At 40.0% G+C, this 24,671-nt stretch overlaps 1 protein-coding gene across 3 annotated transcripts; it reads right to left on the bottom strand.

Moving 5' to 3' along the window:
• Nucleotide 1: 1 nt before the first annotated feature.
• Nucleotides 2–21,087, bottom strand: rmdn3 (regulator of microtubule dynamics 3). 3 transcript variants are annotated; one of them, XM_061092137.1, is made up of 12 exons: nt 20,528–21,087; nt 19,889–20,078; nt 18,470–18,613; nt 9,764–10,103; nt 7,331–7,433; nt 7,071–7,131; nt 6,889–6,964; nt 5,794–5,871; nt 5,567–5,665; nt 4,412–4,465; nt 3,029–3,109; nt 2–749 (listed from the first exon to the last, which is right to left on the bottom strand). In XM_061092137.1, the coding sequence occupies exons 1-12, from the start codon at nt 20,724–20,726 to the stop codon at nt 690–692; spliced, it is 1,485 nt and encodes a 494-aa protein (XP_060948120.1). In that variant the 5' UTR covers nt 20,727–21,087; the 3' UTR covers nt 2–689. The 3 variants fall into 3 exon arrangements, with proteins under 3 accessions (XP_060948120.1, XP_060948121.1, XP_060948122.1); XM_061092138.1 differs by lacking the exon at nt 20,528–21,087 and adding an exon at nt 20,474–20,509; XM_061092139.1 differs by lacking the exons at nt 2–749; nt 3,029–3,109; nt 4,412–4,465 and having other exon boundaries at nt 5,596–5,665; nt 6,884–6,964.
• Nucleotides 21,088–24,671: the final 3,584 nt, after the last annotated feature.

Here is a 24,671-nt window from a genome sequence, read left to right as displayed (position 1 = left end):
ATTTGAAAACAGAAGTTTATTAAATGTGTGTCACCGAATTGCATGCAACATTTTTCATTCATTAACTGTGAAGAGGATCACTTCTGATATCCCTTGTTAACTCACAGCACATGTATTATCAAAAGAGTAAATTCCAGGGAATAGAAAACACAGTACTATTAAAGTGATGTTAGATGATAACTGATGACTTAATTAAATACTGCACCTGTACTTTCACTTCAGGAAATCATGTAAAAAAAAATATTAGGATACAACCAGACTACTCAATTAAAAACTCCTACCTCCAATTAATTTTACTATCGCATATAACTAAATATTCTGTGTCTGTAGTGGAAAACTGTAGTGTTTGACTAGTGGGAATCTACTTGGAACAAATTCTATTGCATTCACATTTTGGTGCTGAAAATAAAACAACCCTCAATGACCTTTAAGGTATAAAGACAGTTATCAGATGTAAACAAATCTGTATTAATTACTAATACTGACTCAATGAAGCATAATAAAGTCAGCAGGAAATAAATCAACATCAAAAAACTTTATAAGTTCACAGTGACCGCATAACAAAGATATCCACCAATGAAGGGAAAGAAAAAGAATGCCTTGTGTAAAGCCCACCGGACTGATCGATCACAGATGGGTGGCTGGACTAGCCAGGCTCCATCTGGTAGACCTCAGTCTAAATTAATTGTTCAAGTTGCTCTCTCAGTTAAGACCACAAGTTGAGCTTCAAGTTTGGATGTTTCGTCGTCCTAGAAAACAAAGAAAAATAAAGTCAACAATAAATAGAAATGAAAGCTGCAAGCTTTCACCTTCTGTGTGTAGTTACTGGTCGTTGGTTAACATGGCCTTCTATTATGTAATGCATCTGCACAGGGCATGATGGAGTTAAATGTAAAATCCTGTTGAGGTGTGCATCCTGTTGCTAGTAGGTGGTGCTATGACTTTCGAATTTTGGACAATGTATAGTCCAATTAGTGGAACTTCATGGCTACATGGCCATAGTCATGCTGTTAAAGGAAGACTAATGATTACCACAACTTGTAATTAATTTTGTATAAGGGGTTGTTTATAGAACAAGATCTTGAAATTGAGTAGAAATTGTCTATTATGTGTGCTGCGGCTGTGTTACGTTTCAGCATATGAAGTGAAGACCATCCCATGAAAATATGTCAAACGAACATACATACGTTTTACATATGCAGCGGAGTGTTGTATTTGTTGTTAGCAATGCATGATTGTGAAAATAAGGTAAATGGTTTAATTGTTGTAATCAAATTAGATAAGACTGACTTCATCAATTTCACTGTGGAAAATCACTTACAACAGCGGACAGGAAGAATGATAAGAAAAAACAGTGTAAGAGTAGTTGTGTTTGCTTAGGGACCAAAGGATAGTCAGGTTATGAAGCACAAATGAAAAGTATAAAGGCTTTCTGTATGCGTTTCAAAATAAAAGCACTCCACTATTTCTGTTGACCGAATCCATTATTTTGTTTAAAAAGTGTCCGTTTTTTTTTTAAATATTTGCAGGAGCGGACAATGCATGGCTTCATACTGTCAATTTTATTCAAGGAGTTTGATTATTGTGGTGTTTACATACTGATTTTTATACATGTCGATGAAACGGCATGCAAGTGCTGCTTATATGAAATTTCCAGGAGCCACTATCGAGCCGTTTTGCTACAACCTAATGCAAAACCCATATTGGGAATACATTTTTGTCGTTTCATGAGTTCTTACAAAAAGGCCATAAACATTTGCTGCACAACATTCAGAAGATGTTTTCATCTTGTATGGGTATTCCACATTTCAGTTGGATCTGGTCTTGTAAAGTTTGATAAAGATTGGACAATGTATAGTCAAGTTAGAAGAACTGTCGGTTTCAAAGCAAAACATCGAACTCTTAAAGAGTACAACTTTTCATCTTGAAGGTGTTTAGATTACACTAACTCAATAGGAAACTGATCTGATTAATCCTCCTTCAAAAGGGTCTTCCAACCTAATTTTAGCTGGGTGTCAACCTTCTCGGAGTACATTACAGTATAAAAGATGTAAGTTATATTTGACTGTAGGGTGTGCTATGACTGAATATTGGTATGTAGATGATGAAAAGTTTTTCTCTGAGTGAGTTTTTTTCAGCGGGCGTGTGCATGGCATGGCGTAGAATTTAAATATTTAACCTTGAAACAGGAAGTTGTAATATTGTGCATTATCCAACTTCACATGTTTGATACGCACATAGTTACAACAACTTCCTGTTTCACGGTGAAACATTTAAACTCCACGCACTTTTCAAACTTTTCATCATCAAGGTGTTGAGATTGCACTGACCAAATTTGAAGTTCATATGATTAATACTCTAGGAGGAGTTGTGTGAATCGGCAAGAATTACTGACTTCTTCCTGTGTTTGAAATATAGGTCCACGCAACTTTTTTGTACATCCGGGAATGATACATATGGCTTATAATTTTCATTTTGGTAAAACATGCAACTTTAGGGGACGCAGGAAAACCATGTAAATTTCTCAGACCTGAATTTTGGGCAAAATTTCAGCCAAAGCTACACATGTTTAGGCCACCAAATGTGCGATTCATTGCTAGAATAAAAGGAGTAAATACAATAGGGTCCTCGCACTGTAAGTTCTTGGGCCCTAATTAATTGTTGGGTGCAATAAGTGCTTTGTAGTCTGATGATTAAAAAATAAAAGTTTTTACTTCAAACAAGTCTGAATATTCTTCCTTAGCTCCACATTTGACAAATGTATTATTTACTTTCAATATTCAATGATACTGTAGAAACTGTTTTGATGAATATCTCGAATCTATGTACATGCAGTACAATCTCGATCATGCAGAGTTCACATACTTTAACATTGAAAACACTTTTCCATTATGTCACAAACTCCTTTAAATACTGTTATTAAGCCCAATGAGACAAATTTTGATTTGTGAATATGGGCTATACAAATAAAATTTTAGTTGTTTATTTATTGATTGGTTGATGTTGGGAGGGTGAGGTGTGATCTCACATTGTCACTGTTCGTGGTCATGCTCAGAGCCAGCTGAGTCCAGTTCGTGGCCTCCGATATGTTTCCCAGTTCCTTGTGACACTATGAGCATAAAAATTCGATGATTAGTTTCATTGACTTCACAACAGTAACACACATGATGATGTGGCAGTGGAGGACAGGCAAGAAAATATAGCCTGATATTTTGGCCTATACCTTTGCTTTAACCCTTTGAAAATCTGCTCTTGTTTTTGCTGGAATTTCACCTTAATCCAAGTTGAAATTCTTTTTGTATATGAATTGATTTTTAGAAGTCCATTTTAGAACCTGCTCAGGCTCTGGGCCTGCCGCACCACCAACAATCATAAGCCAGGGACCACCATTCATCAATTCACCGCCCCATATCCCGGTACATCTCCTCGTGGCAGGGCATTGAAGAGGGAAATCTCTTTGATACTACCCACAGCTAAGCTTTCTCAGGAGCTCCTGACTCCCCAATTATTGTCCCAACTTCTTAACCATAACCAGAAGCTGGCCTTTTTTGCCACTTCAGAGCGCTCTCAATTGGCCTTACCCATTAGCCCTAGATCTCAGAGCAGGTACATTGTTGAGCTCCCAACAAAGCTCATTGAACAAATCTCCACCGTACTGAGTTTTGTATTCAGTCAGCTATCCCTGCTCTCTGCAAACAGGTCTGCATATTTTGCCCCGCTCCTTTCATGTGCTGCCTCCAACCCCTCCTCCAATGGCAGAGTCAGCTCCACCAGCGGCTATTTTAGCTGACCAGAGTACCATTTCAGGTCGCATTGTGGTGCTGCAGATCTGAAATAGAGCTGCCTGCCAAGGTCAACCTCCAGCCCCCACCGTCCCAGACAAAAGGAGCAAGGGTGCTGGTCTTTTGTTGGGTGCCATTCAAGCAGTGCTGTTTTTATTTCTCACCCATTTGGGTGGCTGTGGCTCAGGGGTTAGAGTAGTCGTCCTTTAACAGGAAGATTCGCAATTTTGTCCCAGTCTTCCCCTTTCCGAATGCTGAAGTGTCCTTGGGCAAGATACTGAACCCCAAATTGCTGCTTCTCATAGAGAAAAGTGCTGCACATAGATGCAATGCATGAATGTGTGTGTTAATGTGAAAAACTGTACTGTAAAGCGCTTTGACTGGTCATCAGGACTAGAAATGGGCTACATTAATACAGGCTATTTACATTTGAATAGTGAACATCCAAGCTTCATCTGCACTGACAATGAGTTTTTTTTAAAGGATTTTAATGCTCAAGATGGAATTACTGCTAATGAATGGAATATATACATATATAATATACACAGATTATTAATCACACATTTCCTTTAAATCTGTGTCATGAATTGAATAAGTACAGTGTAAGTGTCACTGACAAGCTTGTTTACCTTTGCAATGTAAAGTCTCACGGCCTTTGAGAAACCTGGACTGAGTTCCTCTGCCTGGTTGTTCAAATAACACAAGACAAAGATTCTGTTTAATAATCACTTTACTATATAAAATATCATTACACACTGAAAAGCAGATGAACAGTTAAGACCCACTGAACGCTTGGTCAAGTTCATCTTTGCATTGAGGTTGATTGAGTGTTGTAAATAACAACCATGTCCCTGGGTTAATGCTAGCCACAGAACATTAGGTCCTGTGCCTCTACACGGTAATAACATCAAAGGCAAAAATACAACAAATGATATTTAAAAAGCACAATACTTTTCTCACAAGAAAAGCATTGTGATTCCCTGAATCGATACCCTATGTTACATTGCTTCTACTTGCATATATATTTCTGGTCTCTTCCAAATAAATTTTGTAATATTGTTCAGTTTTTACCAGCTGGAGACACGTCTTTATGGAGAAGATCATAACTGGGGGATGTCTGTAATGCCGAGGAACGTATATACGTTCTTCGGCTCAAAGACAACAGATTATGTCTCATAGTCTTATTCTTTGTTGAATCAAGTTGTTGATTATTTTATCTATTCATTAACAAGACAGGTGTATATCTGGGGACACTAGAAAGTGCAGTGTTTAGGATGAGTGATCACAATTCTGGAGTGGTTAATTTGTAGTGGGAACACATAACTTAAATACCTTTATCCAGTGTGCTTTATACCACTATCAGCCTTTTTTCTTTTTAGCTAATTATAGACCCATATCAAACCAATCTCTTCATTTCTAAAAATCTTACAAAAATGTTGTTGCTGACAAGTTGTTTGATGATTTGCAATATAATGATCTATTTGAAGGCTTTCAATCAGGATTTAGAATCCATTACAGCACATAAACAGCACTGTCAATGCCAATGACCCTTTCATGGCCTCAGACAATGAACTTGTCCCTGTACATGTCCTGCTATATGTGCTGCATATGACACCATAGATAACGAGATTCCAGTACATAGACTAGAACAAGTTTAAGACACACTCAGACAAATTACAATTTGTTAATGTTAATAACTCAACTTATCCACTGAATGTGACCAGAACAGAAACTTAAGTTAAAACACCCTTTGACCAAAGCAGCAGCAGTCTGTGATCCTATACCTTGAGGAAGTTCTCAAGGGCGTCATGCAGAGTGGAGTAGGGGGGGCTGTGGTAGAGGGCAGCAGCCGCCTTCCTCTCAAACCAGTCCAGGGTGGCTACCTGCAGAGACACAAACACTTGAAACACTGACATCAGAGGTATTATACCGTAAGAAAGTGCGATGATGAAGTTGCATTTGGTAAGACCATAGTCAAACATAACACCAACAATACATCCCTCTATCTCACCTCATAGCTCCATCTACCCAGCAGGTAGAAACACATGGGGTCATCATCTCTGAGGCAGATAGCACGTTCCAGATGCTCCTGGGTATAAAAAAAAAACCAAAGTTCTCTAAAAAAAAATCACAGGATAGAAGCTCAACATGAAATGGGATAAAAATGGTTAGCACAATATAAGTGTCATTCAATCATAAGATCATAAGGTGTCATACAATCATATGAGTTTCAGATGACAGCTGTCGCCATCATTGTCAGCAGGGACTCCAGTTTGCTGTGTAGTTTCATTATTTATTAGTTTTAATTGTCCCAAAAAAATTATAAAATCGTAGGTTAGGTTACTAGGGTATCTTCAAGGTCAAACAATTTAGATAAATGAAAAAGCTTTACAACATTTGTCGCCTGTAGACCAAATAGGTGAAACTACAGAATTTCTACGTGTTTGAATGAACAGGTGATTTGATTTGGTTATGAATCAGTCTTACTCTTTACTGAACAAAAACTAGTTTGTCATTACAGTGTCTCCTAAACACTGTCTGTGATCATCCCAGCGGGAGTCAAGTCGCGTGACAACGTTTGTGTCAAGGTGGAGGGATCCTTAAGTAATTGCAGTTTGCAGGTGAAGAACCAATGTTAGAGCAAGAGTCAGAAGGACAGGTTACCAGTGTGTTGTTTTGGTTAACTTCATATGATTGTTTAGCGTGAATTAACGACAGTAGGTGCATATTTACCTATTGTTATGTTCATTGCCTGTGTAGAATGCTACTGTGTTAACTTACCATTCCCATAGAGCTCATTTAGGTTATTTCATACTGTTGTTTAACATACTGTTTAGTATTTACCTTATGCAATTAAACCATATTCCTCTGGTTCATTTATGTAAGTGTTATGATAATAACATGTATGTGTAACCTATCTTTTCCTGTATGGACACATACTGCTGTGTTTGACCAACATCCCCACTTCAACGTCATCTACTGTACAGCTGTTAAGTTCAATTCAGACACACTGGTGGTGTGGAAATATGCTTGCACATAAAATGGTCTGAATTTATAAAGCAATTTTTTAGTCTTGACCACTAAAACCTCTTAACACTGACATTACTTTCAGTAAGAGGCTGCTCTTCAGCTTGCCATGCATGCCCTCATACTGGGAGCAGAGTCCTGTCAGCACAGCAAACCTGGAACCAGAAACAGAAGAACTCAGACACAAAAATATAACCATGTTGTCATTCATGGGAGAAATATTTAAACAGAATGTTAGGGAAAAGTTCATTTTCATCTTACCATTTGTGACACTCAGCGTTAAGGCCATTCTTCTTCAGGGCCAGCTCTGCCTCCATACGACCTGCAACACCAGTTCAGTTTATTTCCAAAATCTGTTGGAAGATGCAAACTTTTCTCTTAAGTAAGTTTACTGTGTTTTGGCAGGTTCCCCAAGCAGTTAATCATTTCCTAATGTGCTCTTTTTTCTTAATCAAATGTGAGTTAAAACAATTCTTGAGTAAGCAGTTACGCAAATGTGTGCATGTGTATTAATTAGTTACCTTGTTGTGCATATATCATCTTCTTTTGTTTGTCCTCAGTGGACTCATACACATCAATGTATGCCCGAGCCAGTCTCCATAGAAACTCCCTGTTGTCTCCATACTGCAAGCACCAAATCAGAAAACCATCACACAAACTTTGAGAGGGGTTAGGGTTATATATACAGTAATAGTAGTCAAACACTTGACCATGACACTTGACATAAAGGTCAGGTACCTCCTGTCTCTGTCATCTTTGAGCTGTGCAACTTGATTGAAGTCAACCTGTGGCAGAATCTTCTAATTTGACATGATCTTATCATTATAATCATCGGCATAATAACTTATTTTATTAACAAGTGCAGTCATCATTGCTGCTGTTATTAACATATTTACAATTTCTCCCATTATTTATCTAGACTGTGGCAGCCCACTAAGTCTGTAATAATTCTCCAAATCCACGATTCAGTTCAAACCTCTGTTTTTGAGGTATGGGGGGCGGGTGTATTGGGTGCGTAAGAAAAAGCAGGAGGAGAACATTTCTCAAACACCAACATTTGGAACAGTAAAAAGAAGAAGAACAGGTTGGACTTAAAATTACGTAAACAAGAAGGGTGTGTGCGCATGTGTCTCCCACAGTCTCAACGTACAGAGTTCAATCAGTCTATTTAGTAAGTCTGTTTCATTGTCCCCCACAAGCCCAATATACAGTAGTTCACTTCAATCCAGTTCAAACGAAAAAACAGAACAAAGATTATCTGATGCGGGTGTTGAACATTTTTTGACCATCCTCACACATTACTGTATATGCCACTATATATTATGTATATTACACATTATATCTGTACAGGGGAGTAGTTCCTGTCTAATTCAACCCGATACTCCTTTCTCTCTCTGAGCAGTAGCCAAAGTCAGGTTATATAGATAAAGGGCCAACCAACGGTACATTGTAGTGTCTACGTTGAGGGACTTTCATATCTAACTCAGATGCGCCAGACAGAAGCACCAACTTCAACTCTCACCAACTTTAACTCTTTTGCATATTTAATAAGACGTAAGGACAAAATGTGATTAAGGTATGCATGCTTTAGATTTAACTATCCATTAGTATGGGAACACCTACATGTATAATAGAGTGTGACAACAACTCACCCATTCATGGATGTGCTGTTGGAATGGGTGATGCAAGTAGAGGACATCTTCAGACTTGGGGTTGACAATTGCTCATGTTACTGGCTTAGCGTTTGTATATTGTTTCACCTTCTGGTCTCCTTGATGAATCAAGTCTACATTAAAATCTTCTGCATAAGACATCAGCTGCTGCCTGAGTTCTCCTTTCACCAGCTTCCAGAAAACTTCCATAACGGTGGGATTTACCACAGGTCTTACACAGCCCTACAGCTTACTATTTTGTAATCTGACTCTTAAACTGCTTTCCGATATGAACTGAACTGTGGAGATCATCGAGAGATTCTTCAGAGCAGGTGCATGCGTAAAAGCAAATGTTTGATCCCTGGCTCCTATGTATTAAGTCCGCCAAATGGACGGAGGAGTCGTGTGTAGTGGGATGATGACGCTTAACAGGCTACAGATGCAAAAATGAAAAATCCCTCTAGATGAAATGTGTTGCCAGACATGTACAGGACGTCAAGAGAGTTTGTGGTAAAAAAAGACGCGGTGGTATCGATATGCTGTAAACAAAAACACTTGATCACCACTTTGGAATCAATACATTACATCCTGCCTCTGCCTGCTGTACCACCCCTCACCTGAATCCTGCAGAAGATTTGTTGCTGTTGTGAATGTGTCTTTGCGAGAAACTTTGTGCAGGTGTGAAAGGTAAACTGCGGAGAAGGTCCAGACCCAATTCTCCGGAGTTCCTTCGCAGGACATCTCTAAAAAAAGCTATGATGAACCAATTTTTGTTTACCTCTCATAATACAATAAATCTCTAATCTCTAATCGTGATGTTTGAAGCGCTATTTGCCTTCATGCACATAAAAATGCACCCCTTTTACCACCATAGATTGAATTACTTCTGTGAGAAATGCTGTTACATTTTCTGTTACTATTACTGTCAATGTACAACCAGTCTGACTGGCTTAAACACAACAGCAACCCTCCTTTCTCTTTTGCCTCTCCATCAATTTCTTGCCTCTTATCCCGTACGAGGCAGATGGCCACTCACCCCAAGTCTGGTCAAGGTTGCTTCCACTTCCAGTTTTTTCTCTCCACTGTCACTAAAGTGTTTGCTCTTTGTGGGAACTGTTGTGTTTCTGAATTGTAAGATCTCAACCCTAATCTTTAGCCCTGAGATAACGGTATGTTGTGATTTGTTAAGTAGTTTATAGTCACTGAACCTGACAATTTCCACACAAATAAACTTTTTTCTGTTATTAGCTTCAGCACTAGTTAACCATCATGTAAACAATAAGTCAGTGTCCTGTTACTGACCTCTGCTCTGTTGTCCAGCAGGAGTCGAAAGCCCTCTGCCTTTAAACTGGCATCTCCTGTGTGGAGGATGTCACTCTGTGCCAGAAGGAGAGCCAGCTCCCCACTGGGAACTTCAGACGCCAGCTGTGGCCTACCCTGATAATCTTCCTCCTCCTCCTCCAGCTCTCTACATCCATCCACCTCCTCTTCCTGGGAATCTTCCTGGCGGAGCGTGATGACTGTAGCACAGCTCCCGTCTTCATCCTCCTCAGACTCCTGCTCAGGCTCCTTCTCAGGGTCCTGCTCCTCTCTGTCTGTGTCCCGGTCTGTGTAGTCTGACTCAGCATATGCTGTGGAGTAACTGGGACATATATTGAGAATCATCTGTTATTTATGTAGGATTTATTTAGCAGGGAAAAGGTTGCAAATATATTCAAGAAACCGCAGTTTCACACAACAGAGCATTGATTTGTGAATATTATTGGTGTTTTAAATGTTAATTCTCCCAAATTGCTAAAAAAAATTAAAATAAGTTCTAAATGGTAATTTGTTTGATTTGTCCAGGTTTATAGATAATGTCTCCTAGATCAATATTATGGACGTGTAAAATAATAAAAGAAAACACAATGCAAATCAAGCATGTTCTTTGGAGATTACTTACGTGAACAATGTATACTCTTAACTACAGCAGTGCGGTTGTACAGCTCCGCCAACCAGTGCAGTTTCAATTTACATAATTTTTTCCCCCAGATTCATATTAGATCACAATGACTTTTGACCACTAAATCATGCACTGACTCTCCCTCTCGGTCTCTATTCCCGTTTTGTTTTCCCCTCCCATTGTTTCTCTCTCTCTCTGTGTCATATTCTGCAGGTATAGGACTCCAGAGCTGCAGGATCGAGATGACAACTTTTTTTTATTATTTTTATGAATATTGGTAATTGTTCTGTATTTAAATCATGAGATTTTAGTATTCTTGACCATTAAAATTCCTTTTACATTACAGTTTTGCCATTCACCCATTCACACACACATTCATACAGTGCATGAACTGTTGCTGCTATCATTAATCACATATTTATGTCTTTAAATATCACTCTAACCATTTTCATAACAAAAAGTCAGACAGAGATTAATTATAATGGTCACACAACTTCAACAAATGATTTCTGATGCCACTGTGACCTTTGATCACCAAAATCTGGATCAAATAATCCATGAGACTGAGTGAATATTTGTTCCAAATTTGAAATAATTCTCTTGAGGTGTTCCTGAGGTATTACATTTAAATTGGTAAATGGTTTGTATTTATATAGAGTTTTTCTAGTCTTGATGACTACTCAAAGTTCTTTACAGTACAGTTTGCCCTTCACCCATTCACACACACAGTCATACCCTGCATCTGTTAGCAGCACTTTGCAATTTGGGGTTCAGCATCTTGCCCATTGACATTCGGCATGCAGATGGAAAAGACTGGGATCAAACAGCCGACCTTCTGGTTGGAAGACCGCTCTACCTCTTATTCAAGTGACCGTGACCTGAATTTTGCCAGATGTAATGTAATTCCCGACAGGCAGTCCTGATATTCTTTATGGACAAAATTGTGTCCCATTGCCATTGGTTTGACTAGGCCCCCCTTAAAAAGGACTTGAACCCGTCTGTACGTACGTAAGTGTGAAGTAATTTAGTTGGTTGGAGAGACGGCATTATGACAACAGCAGAGATAGGATGTTACGACCGATTATTAGTGAAAATTATGGCAGAAGACGAGACAGAGAGATTTTGAGGAGATATGTTGAAACCTGATGGCGTATGCATTCGAGCCAGGAGGAGGGAGAGTGCAGAAAACAACTCTATTTAACTTGGAGGAGCAGTACAGAGAGGGTGAGCAACACAAAATGTACCGCAATGCCGACCACAAGCGAGTCAACCTGTTGCAACATGGCAGATTCGCATCACATGCTTGGTGTCTTCCATGCATTACCCTGGCTAGGACTTTCCTGATCCTCTGTTGTGAGAGGGACGTATTGGAGGGGACTACTATCTCCCTACGTGAAGTCCATGCAGAGACCCTGGAGCGCCCCATCAACAGCAGGTAATCTAACTAGCTCAAAACATCGCTAGCTTAGCTAGCATGTAAAACTGGAAAGAGAGTGTTTGAAACATCGAAACAACGTTCTTCTCCAAGTCACCATTTAAAATAACCTTAATATCGGCCTTTACATTCTCAGTTTGTAAGCTAACATTATTTATGTTAATTAGCAGGCTAGCGACATCGACTGTTTGCTAGCAGGACTACCATTAGGCAGCTACGGCCAGTGGGTCCTGTACCTGAGCTTATACTCAATGTGATGCTTCTCTTATACTTTGAAAAACACGTTTTGGAGGCTATTTCCCTAAGTATGACACTGATTAAGGTGATTAAGCCGCTTTGTTTAACCTTAAACTAATGCTAGTAGGCCCTCATGTTAACAAGCTAGCGGCGTCATCAGTGTGGAATCTCTTGTTTGAAACATACGTCCTTTGACCGGTGTTGGTGCCAGAGCTTTCAGCCATCAAGCTCCTCTCCTCAGACACCATCTGTATGTTTAAGAGATGGCTTAAAACCTTCCTTTACGATAAAGCTTATAGTTAGAGCCGGTCCAGGCTTGTCTTAGGCCATATGACCGCAACCGCGTCACTGATCTGGGGATCGCGTATCAGAGCTTGTGATCGTAATGGTGGATCCTGTATGGCAGATTCTGTATCGTGCTGGCTGATAGTGATAATAATGGTGGATCCTGTATCGTGCTAGCATCTTATAATGGTGGTGGAACATAATTGAGGCGCCAACTGATGGTGGATGCTGATGTGGAGAATGACTGTGGACTAAAGTGGCATCCGATCTTGATGGTGGATCATGATTATGGTGGCTGCTGACCATGGACTATGATTACAAGAAGACTGCTTGATATTAGGGCTGCTCAATTAATCAAAATATAATCGTGATTACGATCTCCAAACTACTATAATCTAGATGAAAAGATTATTTGGCATTTTTTCTACAGAGACGCGCATTCGCATTACAGTTCATCCCCTAAAGCATTCAACGCGGCCCCGCTGACTGGCATTTGCTCTCAAGCAGCTGTGAAGTGAAGGAGGCGAGTTGTGTGTGTGGGGACCGGAGGAATTTAAAAAACAGTGCGAGTGGAAAATGGGAGAGGGAGGGCAGCCCCGTCTGATCCACAAAAAGTGTAGAAAAATTATGTTGTATGGGAACAAGTCGTATTCTTCAAATCCGACGAGCAGCAGCACCACACAGTGTAGCGGCCGCGCAGCGTCCACTCTACAGCGCGCAGCCGCCGGCTGTTCACATGGGACCCGCGCGGGTCAGCTCGCGATTCTCCCCTTTTTGTTGTATGGAACCCGTTCAATGTCGGGGTTCGGGGGTAAATGATGATGGTCCTCATAGCCCCCCCCCACCACTATCTTTCTCTCTCTCTCTCTGTGTGTGCTTGTCGTGGGGGGGGGGGGGGGGCAGATGGGGGCATGAGAGGAAATTTCAAAGTTCTCAGTTACAAAGTGTTTTTATGGAGAGTGTTAATGTTGCCATCATTAAGGGTTTGAATAACCAGGCACCAATATCCTGCATGGTTTCACGGAGGAATAAGACACGCAGGCGTAATCGGTGTTAAGCGGAACCGGAAGTGACTGGTACTTCCGGTTAGTCATTTACAAAAAAAAAAATAAGGGCACATATTAATAATCGTTTGAATAATCGTGATTTCTTTTTTGTCCAAAATAATCGTGATTATGATTTTTTCCATAATCGAGCAGCCCTACTTGATATATAATATTTCCTCTCAGATACTCGACCATTACTAACAATAATCCATCAATTCATTGACCTTCCATTATGCTACAAAGAGTTTATTGTAATCAATGCTGCAAATACCCTTATCTTTCTGATATTCTCCTTTACACTAGACATCTATTGCACTTCTGTCCATCCTGGGAGAGGGATCTCTCACAGGCTCTCTCTGACGTTTCTACCTTCTTTTTACCGTGTTAAGTTTAGTTTTTCCTTACTCTTGTTGAGGGTTAAGGGCAGAGGATGTCACACCTTGTTAAAGCCCTATGAGACATATTGTGATTTGTGAATATTATTGATGTTTTAAATTAGCCTGACGTTGTCATACTCATTATTCTAGTCAGAATATGAGTCTGAGACCGCTCCATTGGGCTGTGATTATGGGGCGTGTTTCAACTGAACCAGGAAACCAGATGCCTCTTCGCGCAATTGGATAGACCTACAACCAATCAGAGCAACGTAATATGTGACGTATGTCAAGCGACGCATAGTTGTTGTCAGTTGTGTGTTTCAGAAGTTTATTCACTCTCTAAATAAATAAATAGAAATGCCGCTCGTATATCCACCGGAGGCAAAGCCCCCAGGAAGCAGGGCTGCTCGTGAGAGCCCCGGCCGCCGGCGGCGTTAAGAAGCCCGCGAAGGATCTCTCTCTCAGAGCCTCGCTACCGGCCCGGGACCGCGACCCGCCAGTCCCGAGGCTCTGAGAGAGATCCGTCGCTACCAGAACTCCACGGAGCTGCTGATCCGCCAGCTGCGCTGCAGAGCTTCGCTGTCATGGCTCTGCAGGAGAACAGCGAGGAGGAGAAACGACAGCTAATCGTTTTTTTCAAGCATACACTTCCTTGTTGCTCCAACATTAACAGCGTCCCAACATGTGTGTCTTTTTGTCTCATATGTCCCCCCCCCCCCACACTCTCTTTTTATTTATATGACTGCTTGTGTGGCTGCAGCATCGGGGCCAGCTGATAAATTAAACTTTTTATGAATCCCGTAGGAAGAACTGCAAAACATCTGTTCGATCTACAAATGCCTTGATCGTGTTCCTCTGTTCCTCTTTCAAAATGAATGCGCTGTCGATGTCTCTGAAACAGACTCGATGGCAGCATCGACACATCTCAGCTCATAGATATAAACACTATATATGTTTATGTCTCAGCTCTGCAGGCAGCGCTCTCTGGTGACGTGGTTGATTACGTCACTGTAGATCATTTGTCAATCATCGTATAAAGCCCGCCCTGACGATTTGATTGGATCCGATCAGCTCCTGATCGGGCATAGTTTCTCCCCAACGGAGCGACTCCAGACCGAACTTCCCGAACAACAAATGTTGTGGGCGGGGCTAAGTTCGTCTGGCACCCAGGCTAGTTTTAAATGTTAATTCAACCAAATTGCTAAAAAAATAATATGGGCTATACAAATACAATTTGATTGATTGATTGGTAGTTACAGACTTAGTTAAACAAAAAGCTTCTTCAAGTTAAACTAACTTGTTTGGTATGTTGCATTATTGTTTGTCTTGTGTTACATAACATTTTAAAAATTTGTATAACTAAACTAAAAACACACCTCTTCCGACTATGCCTTGAATACAATTTTAAACTAACAATTTAGTAGCACTTAAATGGCACTTACTTATAGCACTTTGTAGTTTTGCTTTTTTGAAGAAATAGTACTTTCTTGTTTCTTGTTGTTCTGGGTTTGTACCCTCATGGTTGAATGCACTTACTGTAAGTCGCTTTGGATAAAAGCGTCAGCTAAATGTAATGTAATGTATATTTGTGTATAATCACTCTGACAGGCTTTTAACAGTTAACGATGTATTCCTGTGTGTGGTTTATGCAATGTAATATTTGCAATGTAATATTTGTACTCCAGTACGTTTATTTTATATTGGGTAATTGGCTAAAACTAAATAAAACTACTTTTAAATGTCATATTCAGATCAAAAGATAGGTTTACTGATAAATTGATATATTTAATCAGTAGTACATAAGGTAATTAATATTGACTCCAGCAACATACAATTATTGTTAATGCATAAGTAATTATATTCCTGTAATATATATGATTCTGAAAGGGGTCTTTCTGAAAAATAAGTACATTTCCTGTACTTTAAGAATAATTCTGATTCCAATACCTTTGTACTTTTGTATGCTGACTTTTACTTACAACTGAGTATTTTAACACTGGTATTGCTTTACAACATGTTTGAAGATCTGAGTGCTTCTCTCACCACTGATTAAGTCTAAGAATTATGGATAGTGCAATGTCTGTCTTGACATATACTGATGGTTAACTGTACCCTGGAATTGAAGATATGAGAAGTGTAGTGGACCTTCAAGCAGATGAGTCTAAAGCTACGTGGCCAATCAGTGAGCTTGTTTACAGTAAGTTAGTACCTTTCTCTGCTCTGCCTTGTGTGTGACGCTGAGCTCTTTCCCTACAGCGTGCAGCTACGTCTTTGGTAGCACAATGCGTCGGGCGGTCTGTACAGATTACCTTATAAGAGGAAAAGTGAAACACATATGGAATTCAGCTTGTTAGTCCGACCACCAATACACCGGACATAAAAAACCCTCTCCTCCACATAGCCTTCTTGTATGATTTGCTCAGTACAAACCCTAGCATTACGGCTAACGCGAGGATTCTTCCGTTTCATTTACGGTAACCGACGAGTTTGGAGCTCCATGTTTTTAAATTATTCTGCCATTATTAGTGCTGCCAGTAGTTCGCTAATGCAGGACTTGCACTTCAACCAACAGCACAACGTCACATCAAGTGCTAGCAGAATATGACATTACATAACATTACATTTAATTTAGCTGACGCTTTTATCCAAAGCGACAATACAATACAATACAATAAGTGCATTCAACCATGAGGGTACAAACCCAGAACAACAAGAATCAAGAAAGTACAAATCTTCTTTTAAATTATGCTAAATACATTAAGTGTTTCAATTCCACTTTAATGCTTCAATTTACCAAGACATGCCTCCAACTTTGTGGGAACAGTTTGGGGAAGGCTCTTTTCTGTTCTAGCATGACTCTGCCCCAGTGCAAAAAGCAAGGTTCACAAAAGGTATGGTATGGTGAGTTTGGTGTGGAAGAACTTGACTGGCCCACACAGAGCCCTGACCTCAACCCCATCAAACAGCTTTGGGATGAATTAGAACGGAAATTACCAGCCAGGCCTTTTCTCTGGTGTCTGACCTCACAAAAGCTCTTCTTGATGAAGTGGCAAAACTTTACATTAACACACTCCAAAATCTTGTAAAAGCCTTACCAGAAGAGTGGAAGCTGTTACAGCTGTAAAAGGGCTTCCAATTCAGCATTAATTCCTATGGATTTAGAATGGTACGTCATAAAAGCTCCTCTAGGTGTGTAGGTGTCCCAATACCATGGTACATATAGTGCATATCACATTCACAGGAACGAGAGGTCACTGTGACCTCGACCTCCAGGCACCAAAATCGAATCAATTCATCTTTGAGTCCAAGTGAATGTACCAAATTTGAAGACATTTTCCTCAAGCTGATCTTAAGATATCCCATTTAAAGAATTCAACATACTTTGAGGGGCCATTATGAGCTTGAAATTGGCTACCAAATTCAAATCCCACTCCAAGTGAATGTTTGTGCCAAATGTGAAAGGATTCCCTCAAGGCGGAGATTTGCATTAACAAGGCAGATGTTATTGTGAGGTCACAATGACCTTGACCTTTGACCGACAAATTCTAAACATGGAAATTCACTCATTATCTACTGAAAAATTTGTGAATTTTCCTTTTTCAGTGAAATAGCCCTTTAAAAGGGACTCTCACCTTTGTTGCATTTGAGAATTACAGCACATTCAAATCATCCCGCCTTCCTCCAATGCCCCACCCCCTCGTTCCCATCCGGGGTGTTTTATTTAAGAAACTTTATTTACACAAGCAGACTTACAACCATCCCGGTGTTTTTATTTTTTTGAAGAAACTTTATTTACAAGCAGACTTACAACCTACTGCCTCCGCGCACGCACGTGAGTTTTTGTTTACCAAAGCAATGGATTCGGATTCAGAAGCACCGGTAAGTTATATACATTTATGCCTTGATGACGCGGGCCCGAATGCGCCACAAGAAGCAGACGGAAAACCTGCATGTCCATGCAGCAAACAGACAGGTCTGTCGGCCAATAAGGTCCTTCGGTCCGAAGAATTTTATTGGTTGAAGTTTTCACTAAATATTATGAGAGTGAAATAATTGTTTGTTTTTACTCCTGGTGGGTCTGTCTTGCATTTTAGAGTGTCATTACCTTATTAATACCAATTTAACCTTATCCAAAAAAAGTGTAAAAATGCAACAAAGGTGAGAGTCCCTTTAAGAACCCTCATTCACTTTCATTTGGCCGGCCCCTCACACCAGGAAGTACATTAGTACAAAAATGTACCAAATACAACTTGAAACAATTTCTATTGAATGCTCATAGGCACTTATGGTCTACCAGGTGCATGGTACGAGGAAACTATTATCATCTAATTAAGTGTGTCTTAAGCTGCTTTTTTGTCTCAGGATGTTGGATTAGGAGGCCACTGTGGCTGAGAAGTAATCCATTATTCAATCCTGGATTGTATTTTTGTATCTACTCTGTACAGGAAACCACTGACTCCTACAAAAGAAGCACCTGCATTTTTTTAATCACAGCACCATGTTTATGCTAAACTCTGTAGGAATTAATGCTACTACTTACTTACCTATTATTAGCACATGACACATCCTAACTGTCAGCAATTGTCTTACAAGCATTAGCTGATTAAACTAGTTAAAAAGCCTTTTAAAAATGTCCACAAGATCAAGAATATGACAAAACAAAAGCATCACCAACCCATGACATACCCTCCTTCGCTGGTTTCTTCATATGCACTGGCCATGCCCTGGCTGGCAGTGAAATAGATGGAGCTGGAACTGGTGGAATCATTGCGGTCTCTGTGGACAACATGACGGCGCCTACGTACTCGCTGACTGTCCTCCACTCCCTTTCTAAATGTGAAGGAGCAGAAGGAAAATCCATGCACATCAGTCAAACAATTTCAACAACCTCCATGTGGGGACCCAACCTCATTTAGAAGAATAACTCTTATGCTTCATACATTACCCTCATTTAACATTTTGTTCTCTGAATGTGCAAAATGTAGTTGCTAGAGCATCCAAAGAACCAAAAACTTACTCAGTTGGTACGGTGTTGTACAGTTACTGTGATTTCATTCTGCATTAGCTAGTTTACACGCAAATGCATACAGCCTTTCTTAACAAGTGTCTCCGGTCTCTAGGTCCATTACTTTCTGTCTACAGTTCAATTTACCATCAGAATAGAGTGCTTTTTTTCATTTCAATTATAATTTTGGTGTTTCTGATGGTTTCCTGCATCACAGTTGTTTTTATTTCACTGAATTTGTTCATTTATGCTATGTATTATTGGGGACATGGTGCATGGTGTAAGAAAAAAGAGAAATCAACAAAATAGTAGATTGAATACATTCCACAACAACACAACCCTCCGAGGCCAAATATTTCTTTTACTTTTCAATTTCATACAAAGTAAGCTTCCACAGAAAAGAAACCAAATTGTTTGACCAACTTACACTATATGTTTCTGCCGGTATTAAAGAACATACCTGTACTTACTAAAAGACTCAAATACGAAAGAATGACTGGGCCAGGAATACCACAGCACATGTTCTACCTTAGAGTTGGGAGTGAAGATCTATTTAATCAAGTATGAGGCCCATTCCTTGAATAAATGAATATGAATGACTGATGCTATCTACTTTAGCACAATTTGTATTTGAACATACATGATGATTATAATACATAGACTTCAATGGGTGATGTGGTTTTTGTGGTAGTTTTCTTCGATCCTTTTTGGTCTTCACTGTCTGGATAATTCCAACTGTTGTTGCAACCTTTCTCTTAAAAAAATTTAAAAAACCTGAAGAGACCTTCAATGAATACAGTATATCATCCACATACAAGTAAACGCACGATTGTTATTTCAATGTAAACACATGACAAAAATAAGAAAATACTCCGAAACACTAACATTTTTTTTTAATTAATAATCATAATAATAATAATAGCACCCTTTATCAAAGGCGATCGTAGAAGGTACTCTAATGCTTTAAATTAAACTACTGTGGATATGTAGATTTGAACCCATAATATTTAATTTTAATGTCCTGGCTATAATTACTATTTGGTACACTATGGGAGGCACACCAGCATAGACTCAGTAAAGCTCATGACACTGTCACTTACTTGACATCCTGGATGATTTGCACGGCGATGTCCTGCAGGCCGCCCCTCAGCTCAGCCACTTCTGAGCGCAGTGAATCTACGCAGCTCAGCACCTGGTCCAGCTGGTTCCTGAGCTGTAGTTGTTGCTCTGGGGACAAACCCCGTACCACTGCCTCCACCGCTGCCAGAGCCTGCTGCTGAGTCTTCTCCTCTAGAAGAGGATAAGTTTTTCATATGGGTTTGGTATTATTAGTCATTTAGTCCTGTCTGTCCCAACAGGCACCTCTATACCTAAAATCTCTAAGCTTTCTCCCACTCTCTTAACATGTAAATCCCTCTATTTTGTCCTGTTTGTCCAGGTTGTTGGGGCGGCAGAGCAGACTAAAAATTGTATCATGGACGTCATACACTAACACTGCAATCAGACCTCTTCACATATTTTTATGCAATTTTACTTCCAAAGGTGCTTCAACTATGTACTGAGTTGAGTGCCAGGATATGAATGTCAAAGAACTGTCTAATTTGCAACAATTATCAAGTTCTGTTTTAGCTGTGATATGGGGTATTTAAACTAGATTGGTGGGAGAAAAATGTAGACAATATTACCATAAGACATGTTAGGTGCCTGCCTTATGTGCATGCCAGTTCCAGGTAACCCACCCTGAGCTTCCAGTGTCTCCTGCAGCAGCGCTGGTCCAGCCCCGTCAAACAGTCGGCGGGATGGACGGGCATCCAGCACCAGTCTCTGGAATCTTCTCTTACTGACCTCTCTGTAAATTATGAGGGCAATCAAACCCAAACTGGCAGTAGCTCCAACAGCAAGCCCGATCAAACCATTCCTTCCGAGATGTGTGTTCATGTCGCTACTCGAAGCAGACACTAGTCGTTTCTAAATATCGTTAATGTCGGTTATTGACAGACACCGCTGTCTCCCACCATTACAGAGCCTCGGCCTGGAACCAGCATGCCCGCAACCGAAGAGAAAGCTGACAACGGAAACGCTCACTGCATTGGACTGAGTTGGCCCAGTGTCACCAGTTGGTCAGTCCCTCTGCTCGGATTTCAGTTTGGCTAGCAGCGCTTACCACTTTGAATAAGAATTACTTTCTGGCACCACAATTATAGATGTCGACACTTCTTTTCACAAACATCTGTTTACATCAAAATGTGCGTTGATGCTGTGAATCTAAACATCGTAGCTACCTAACATCCGCACCCGGCAGCACCAACATCAATGAGGGCAGCAGCTTCCGGTTTGAACTTATAAAATAAAACGCGTTGATATCATAATATATCCATTGTTGACACTTAAACTGAAGCCCATTTCCGTTTGTAAATTAAATTCAACCTTAAATTGTTATAATGGGTGGTTGGTATTATGGAGGCCCATTTCCGCCACTGTGATGAAGAAAATGAAAATCTGTATCTCATAATTATGACTTAGTATCTCATAATAATGAGAGGTGGAGGTGTGACTCTCTGTCAGCCTGGCTAATGTGCTTTTATTTTCTTCTATTAGTGTGGAGCAGTAGGCAGCTCTTGCTTTGTGGAGGGCCTTCTCATATACTTAACACTATGTTTACAGGTTTCTTTTTTAGAGGCGCTATTGAGTCTAATGTTAAGCGTAATGACTTTACAGAGTTTGAGATTGATCATCAACAAGATGATCAATCTCAGTGGAGCTAGGGTTTTTAAAGAATTTGTGGGTTATATCGACGGATAATACGGGATAAATGTAAATGGAATTATTTTCATAAATATAGCTACAGCTAAAAGTTATTAAATTATGGTCTGATAGAATCGAATTACCTGGAAGTACTATTAGATGTTCAAATTTGACACCGTATGATAATACAAGGTCAAGGGTGTTGTTACAACAATGAGTATGTTGGTGTACACACTGACTGAAACCAATTGAGTCTACTACTGAAATAAATGCTACGCTAAGGCTATCATTATTATTGTCAACATGAATATTAAAGTCCCCGACAATAATGATTTGATCTGTTTTTAGGACTAGGTTTGACAAAAATTCAGAATAAGCCCCTGGAGCACGGTAAACTACAGCAAATCTGATTGGCTCTTGGTATTTCTTGGATTGGTGTGGAAGACTAACGAAAAGACTTTCAAATGAGTCGTAGCTTAGTTCAGATCCAGGATTAATTGATAGACTGGAGTTAAAAATAGCAGCAACCTCACCTCCTCGGCCAAATTCTCGGGGAATGTGTGTATTTACATGAGTGGGGGGAGGAGATTAATTTAGGCTGACATATTCATCAGGATGAAGCCAGGTTTCAATGAGGGACAATAAATCAATTGATCTGAGACTAGTTCATTTACTATAATAGCCTTGATGACAGTGATCCTATGTTTAAAAGTCCACATTTAAAAGTCTTTGTTTTAGGAGTTGTTGCAGAGGTTGTGTTAATTTGTGTTAGTTTTTTGTGTAGAATTCTCCCTCTGTTAATGTTTGATTTAAAAAATTGAATGGGACGGTGGAAAGACACAGTCCCTATTGGGTTGTGGTTGTGTGACTGGTCAAGAGGGATTGCAGAGAAATGTGTAGCACTGCAGCTCTGCGTCTTGGTCCAACTCTGGGTTGTCATTTTATAGACTGAGTGATATTCCTAGATAAGAGAGCTGCTCCACGGACTTAGTAATCCTTGACTTGGGACTTACTTGGGAGTTCTTCTTTACTTGGTACTTGACTCAATAATTCATTGTTTGGAATTGAGACTTACTTATCACTTGACAAACAATTACTTTTTCCCACCTCTGGGTGATAGATCAACTCTTCAAAGGGGAGAAACAGTTTTCATTATAATAAGGGGATTCTGATGGGTTGTCTTTTCTGTTGAGATGACCTTTCATTTTGTTTGAGCATATTGGAAAATTCACCTTTTTTAAATGTATTTTATTGAGTGCCCAAGGTTTTCCTTGTACCATATCAACATTCTTCCTGAATTCCTGCCTTGGGTTACTCCTTTTTGTTTTGTGGATGGGAATACTCTCTCCCTCTATCCTGATGGACAACCAGTGGAAATGTCTCCTCTACTCCAAGTTTCCTGGATGACATACATACATTCTACATACATTTCCTGCTGCTGGGGTTGGTGGGGGGCTCAAGGGTACAATAGTTGGTCTTACCTGACTTGATGGATATCATTGATGCCCAGGGGTGATGTAGTAGGGTAATATGAGGGTGGTCTGGTCCCCATAGGAGTTGTCTGGGTGATGGTGTAGTTGACAGCCTGGTCATTCTAAGGGGGTTGTGGACCAAGCTTTTTGTTCGGCGGGGCGTGGATTGGTCTCTTTTGAAAGCAACGTCTTTCAGTGTCCGGGCAAAGATGGAGACTGTGTTTTTCAACAGGTGGACGTTGTTGTAGAGACAGTTGATATCTAGGGTGGTGGGCCACGTGGACATTGAGTTTCCAGGCTCAGTCTTTGGACATGGTGCTGTTGATCCATGGGATGGTGTCAGGGTGGAAGTCTTTCTTTGGTAGTAGGGTTGACAAGCCCCGGTGATTATCCATTTTTACTTGTGTTTGTCTATCTTTTAAGTTGCTCTCCTTCACACTGGCTGTTAATCAGGTCTTTGATGGGTCACACACATCTGACAAATAATAATAATCTGGCAGTAATAGACCAATTATATCATTTCTTGGCAGTTCCCATATTTATTGGTAATTTCATACTAGTGCTGGGTTCGATGCCATTTGATTTGTCAGAATATCAATTAAGTTAAGGATATTTAAGTGTACATACATTTTCTGGATATGAAAAAAATTCTCATAGAACAATACTTGTAAATTAAATAAGGAAAACCTTTAACTAAAGTAAGGTAAATAATAAGGTAGGCCCCGTTATGTTTTGTGGTTGGACCTCAAAGCAAAGAGACTGAGGCAGGTGTAAGAATGTGAAAAAAGGTCTTCAATGACAGATTAAGGCAGCAAAACTCGATGGCCAAGTGCACGGAGAAACACAGGAAATCTGGAAAAGCTGAGGCTGGTGCAGCAGCGAGACACACTGGCAAAATCTGAACATGAAGGAAATGAAAACAGGTAAGTAAAACTCAAGAGCAGAAACACTGGCAGCAACAAAAATCTTACAGACAAAAAACACGCTAGAAAAATACTAGAGACAAGGGCCATTGAAATCAAACTTTTGGCATCCACTGCAAGACAAGGAGCATCAAATACAAATAAACATCCTCAAAGAAGTCACCAGCATCTAACTCTTTACCTTCTATCATCAATTCCTGCTCCTCGTACTCCTTCCTCTCTATATTGCTTACCTGACCAGATCTCATTAATTCATGTAATTTTCTGAAACAAAGTCTTTTAGGCCTTCAGCCACAAATGTAATTATGTCTGACGTGATCTTTTTTTGGTCTCTGGTGCAAAATATTTCAAACTGTGTCCAAATCTTTGACATTTAAAGGACCATGAAGGAGTTCTTTCATAATTCTTTACTTGATGAGCCAGAGAACCAATGTATACTCTTTCAAGAAGAACCTCAGCAGCAAAAGAGATCAAGAAGTAAATTTTCATTGTAGATGATGTTAATACAAATACTCAGTTTCCTTCTCTTAGTGGGTCTAGAACTGGCTACAAACGGTGGCTCTTGCTCCCCCTTGCGTGGGTCTAAAACAGTGGCTTGCGCTTGCGTTGGTCTAAAAAGGTGGGCGACATGGGCGGGAACAGACACTCTTCGGCTCTGCAGGAGGATGTTACTCGCTTCGACACCGAAAAAGTCCTTATTTTGTAATGATTGATGTTGAGGAATTTTGGACCATCCTCACGCA

The sequence above is a fragment of the Limanda limanda genome, chromosome 18 (genome assembly GCF_963576545.1).
Source record: "Limanda limanda chromosome 18, fLimLim1.1, whole genome shotgun sequence".
NCBI classification, from domain to species: Eukaryota; Metazoa; Chordata; class Actinopteri; order Pleuronectiformes; family Pleuronectidae; genus Limanda; species Limanda limanda.
This window is presented reverse-complemented; position numbering and strand designations above follow the sequence as displayed.

Excerpts from the sequence above, each read along its gene's own strand:
- rmdn3 (XM_061092137.1), bottom strand. The coding sequence starts at position 20,726 with ATGAACACACATCTCGGAAGGAATGGTTTGATCGGGCTTGCTGTTGGA. Across the intron at positions 10,104-18,469 it reads GAAGAAACCAGCGAAGGAGG|TTACTCCACAGCATATGCTG; the intron begins GTATGTCATGGG and ends TATATGTCCCAG. Across the intron at positions 750-3,028 it reads TGACCACGAACAGTGACAAT|GACGACGAAACATCCAAACT; the intron begins GTGAGATCACAC and ends TTTGTTTTCTAG.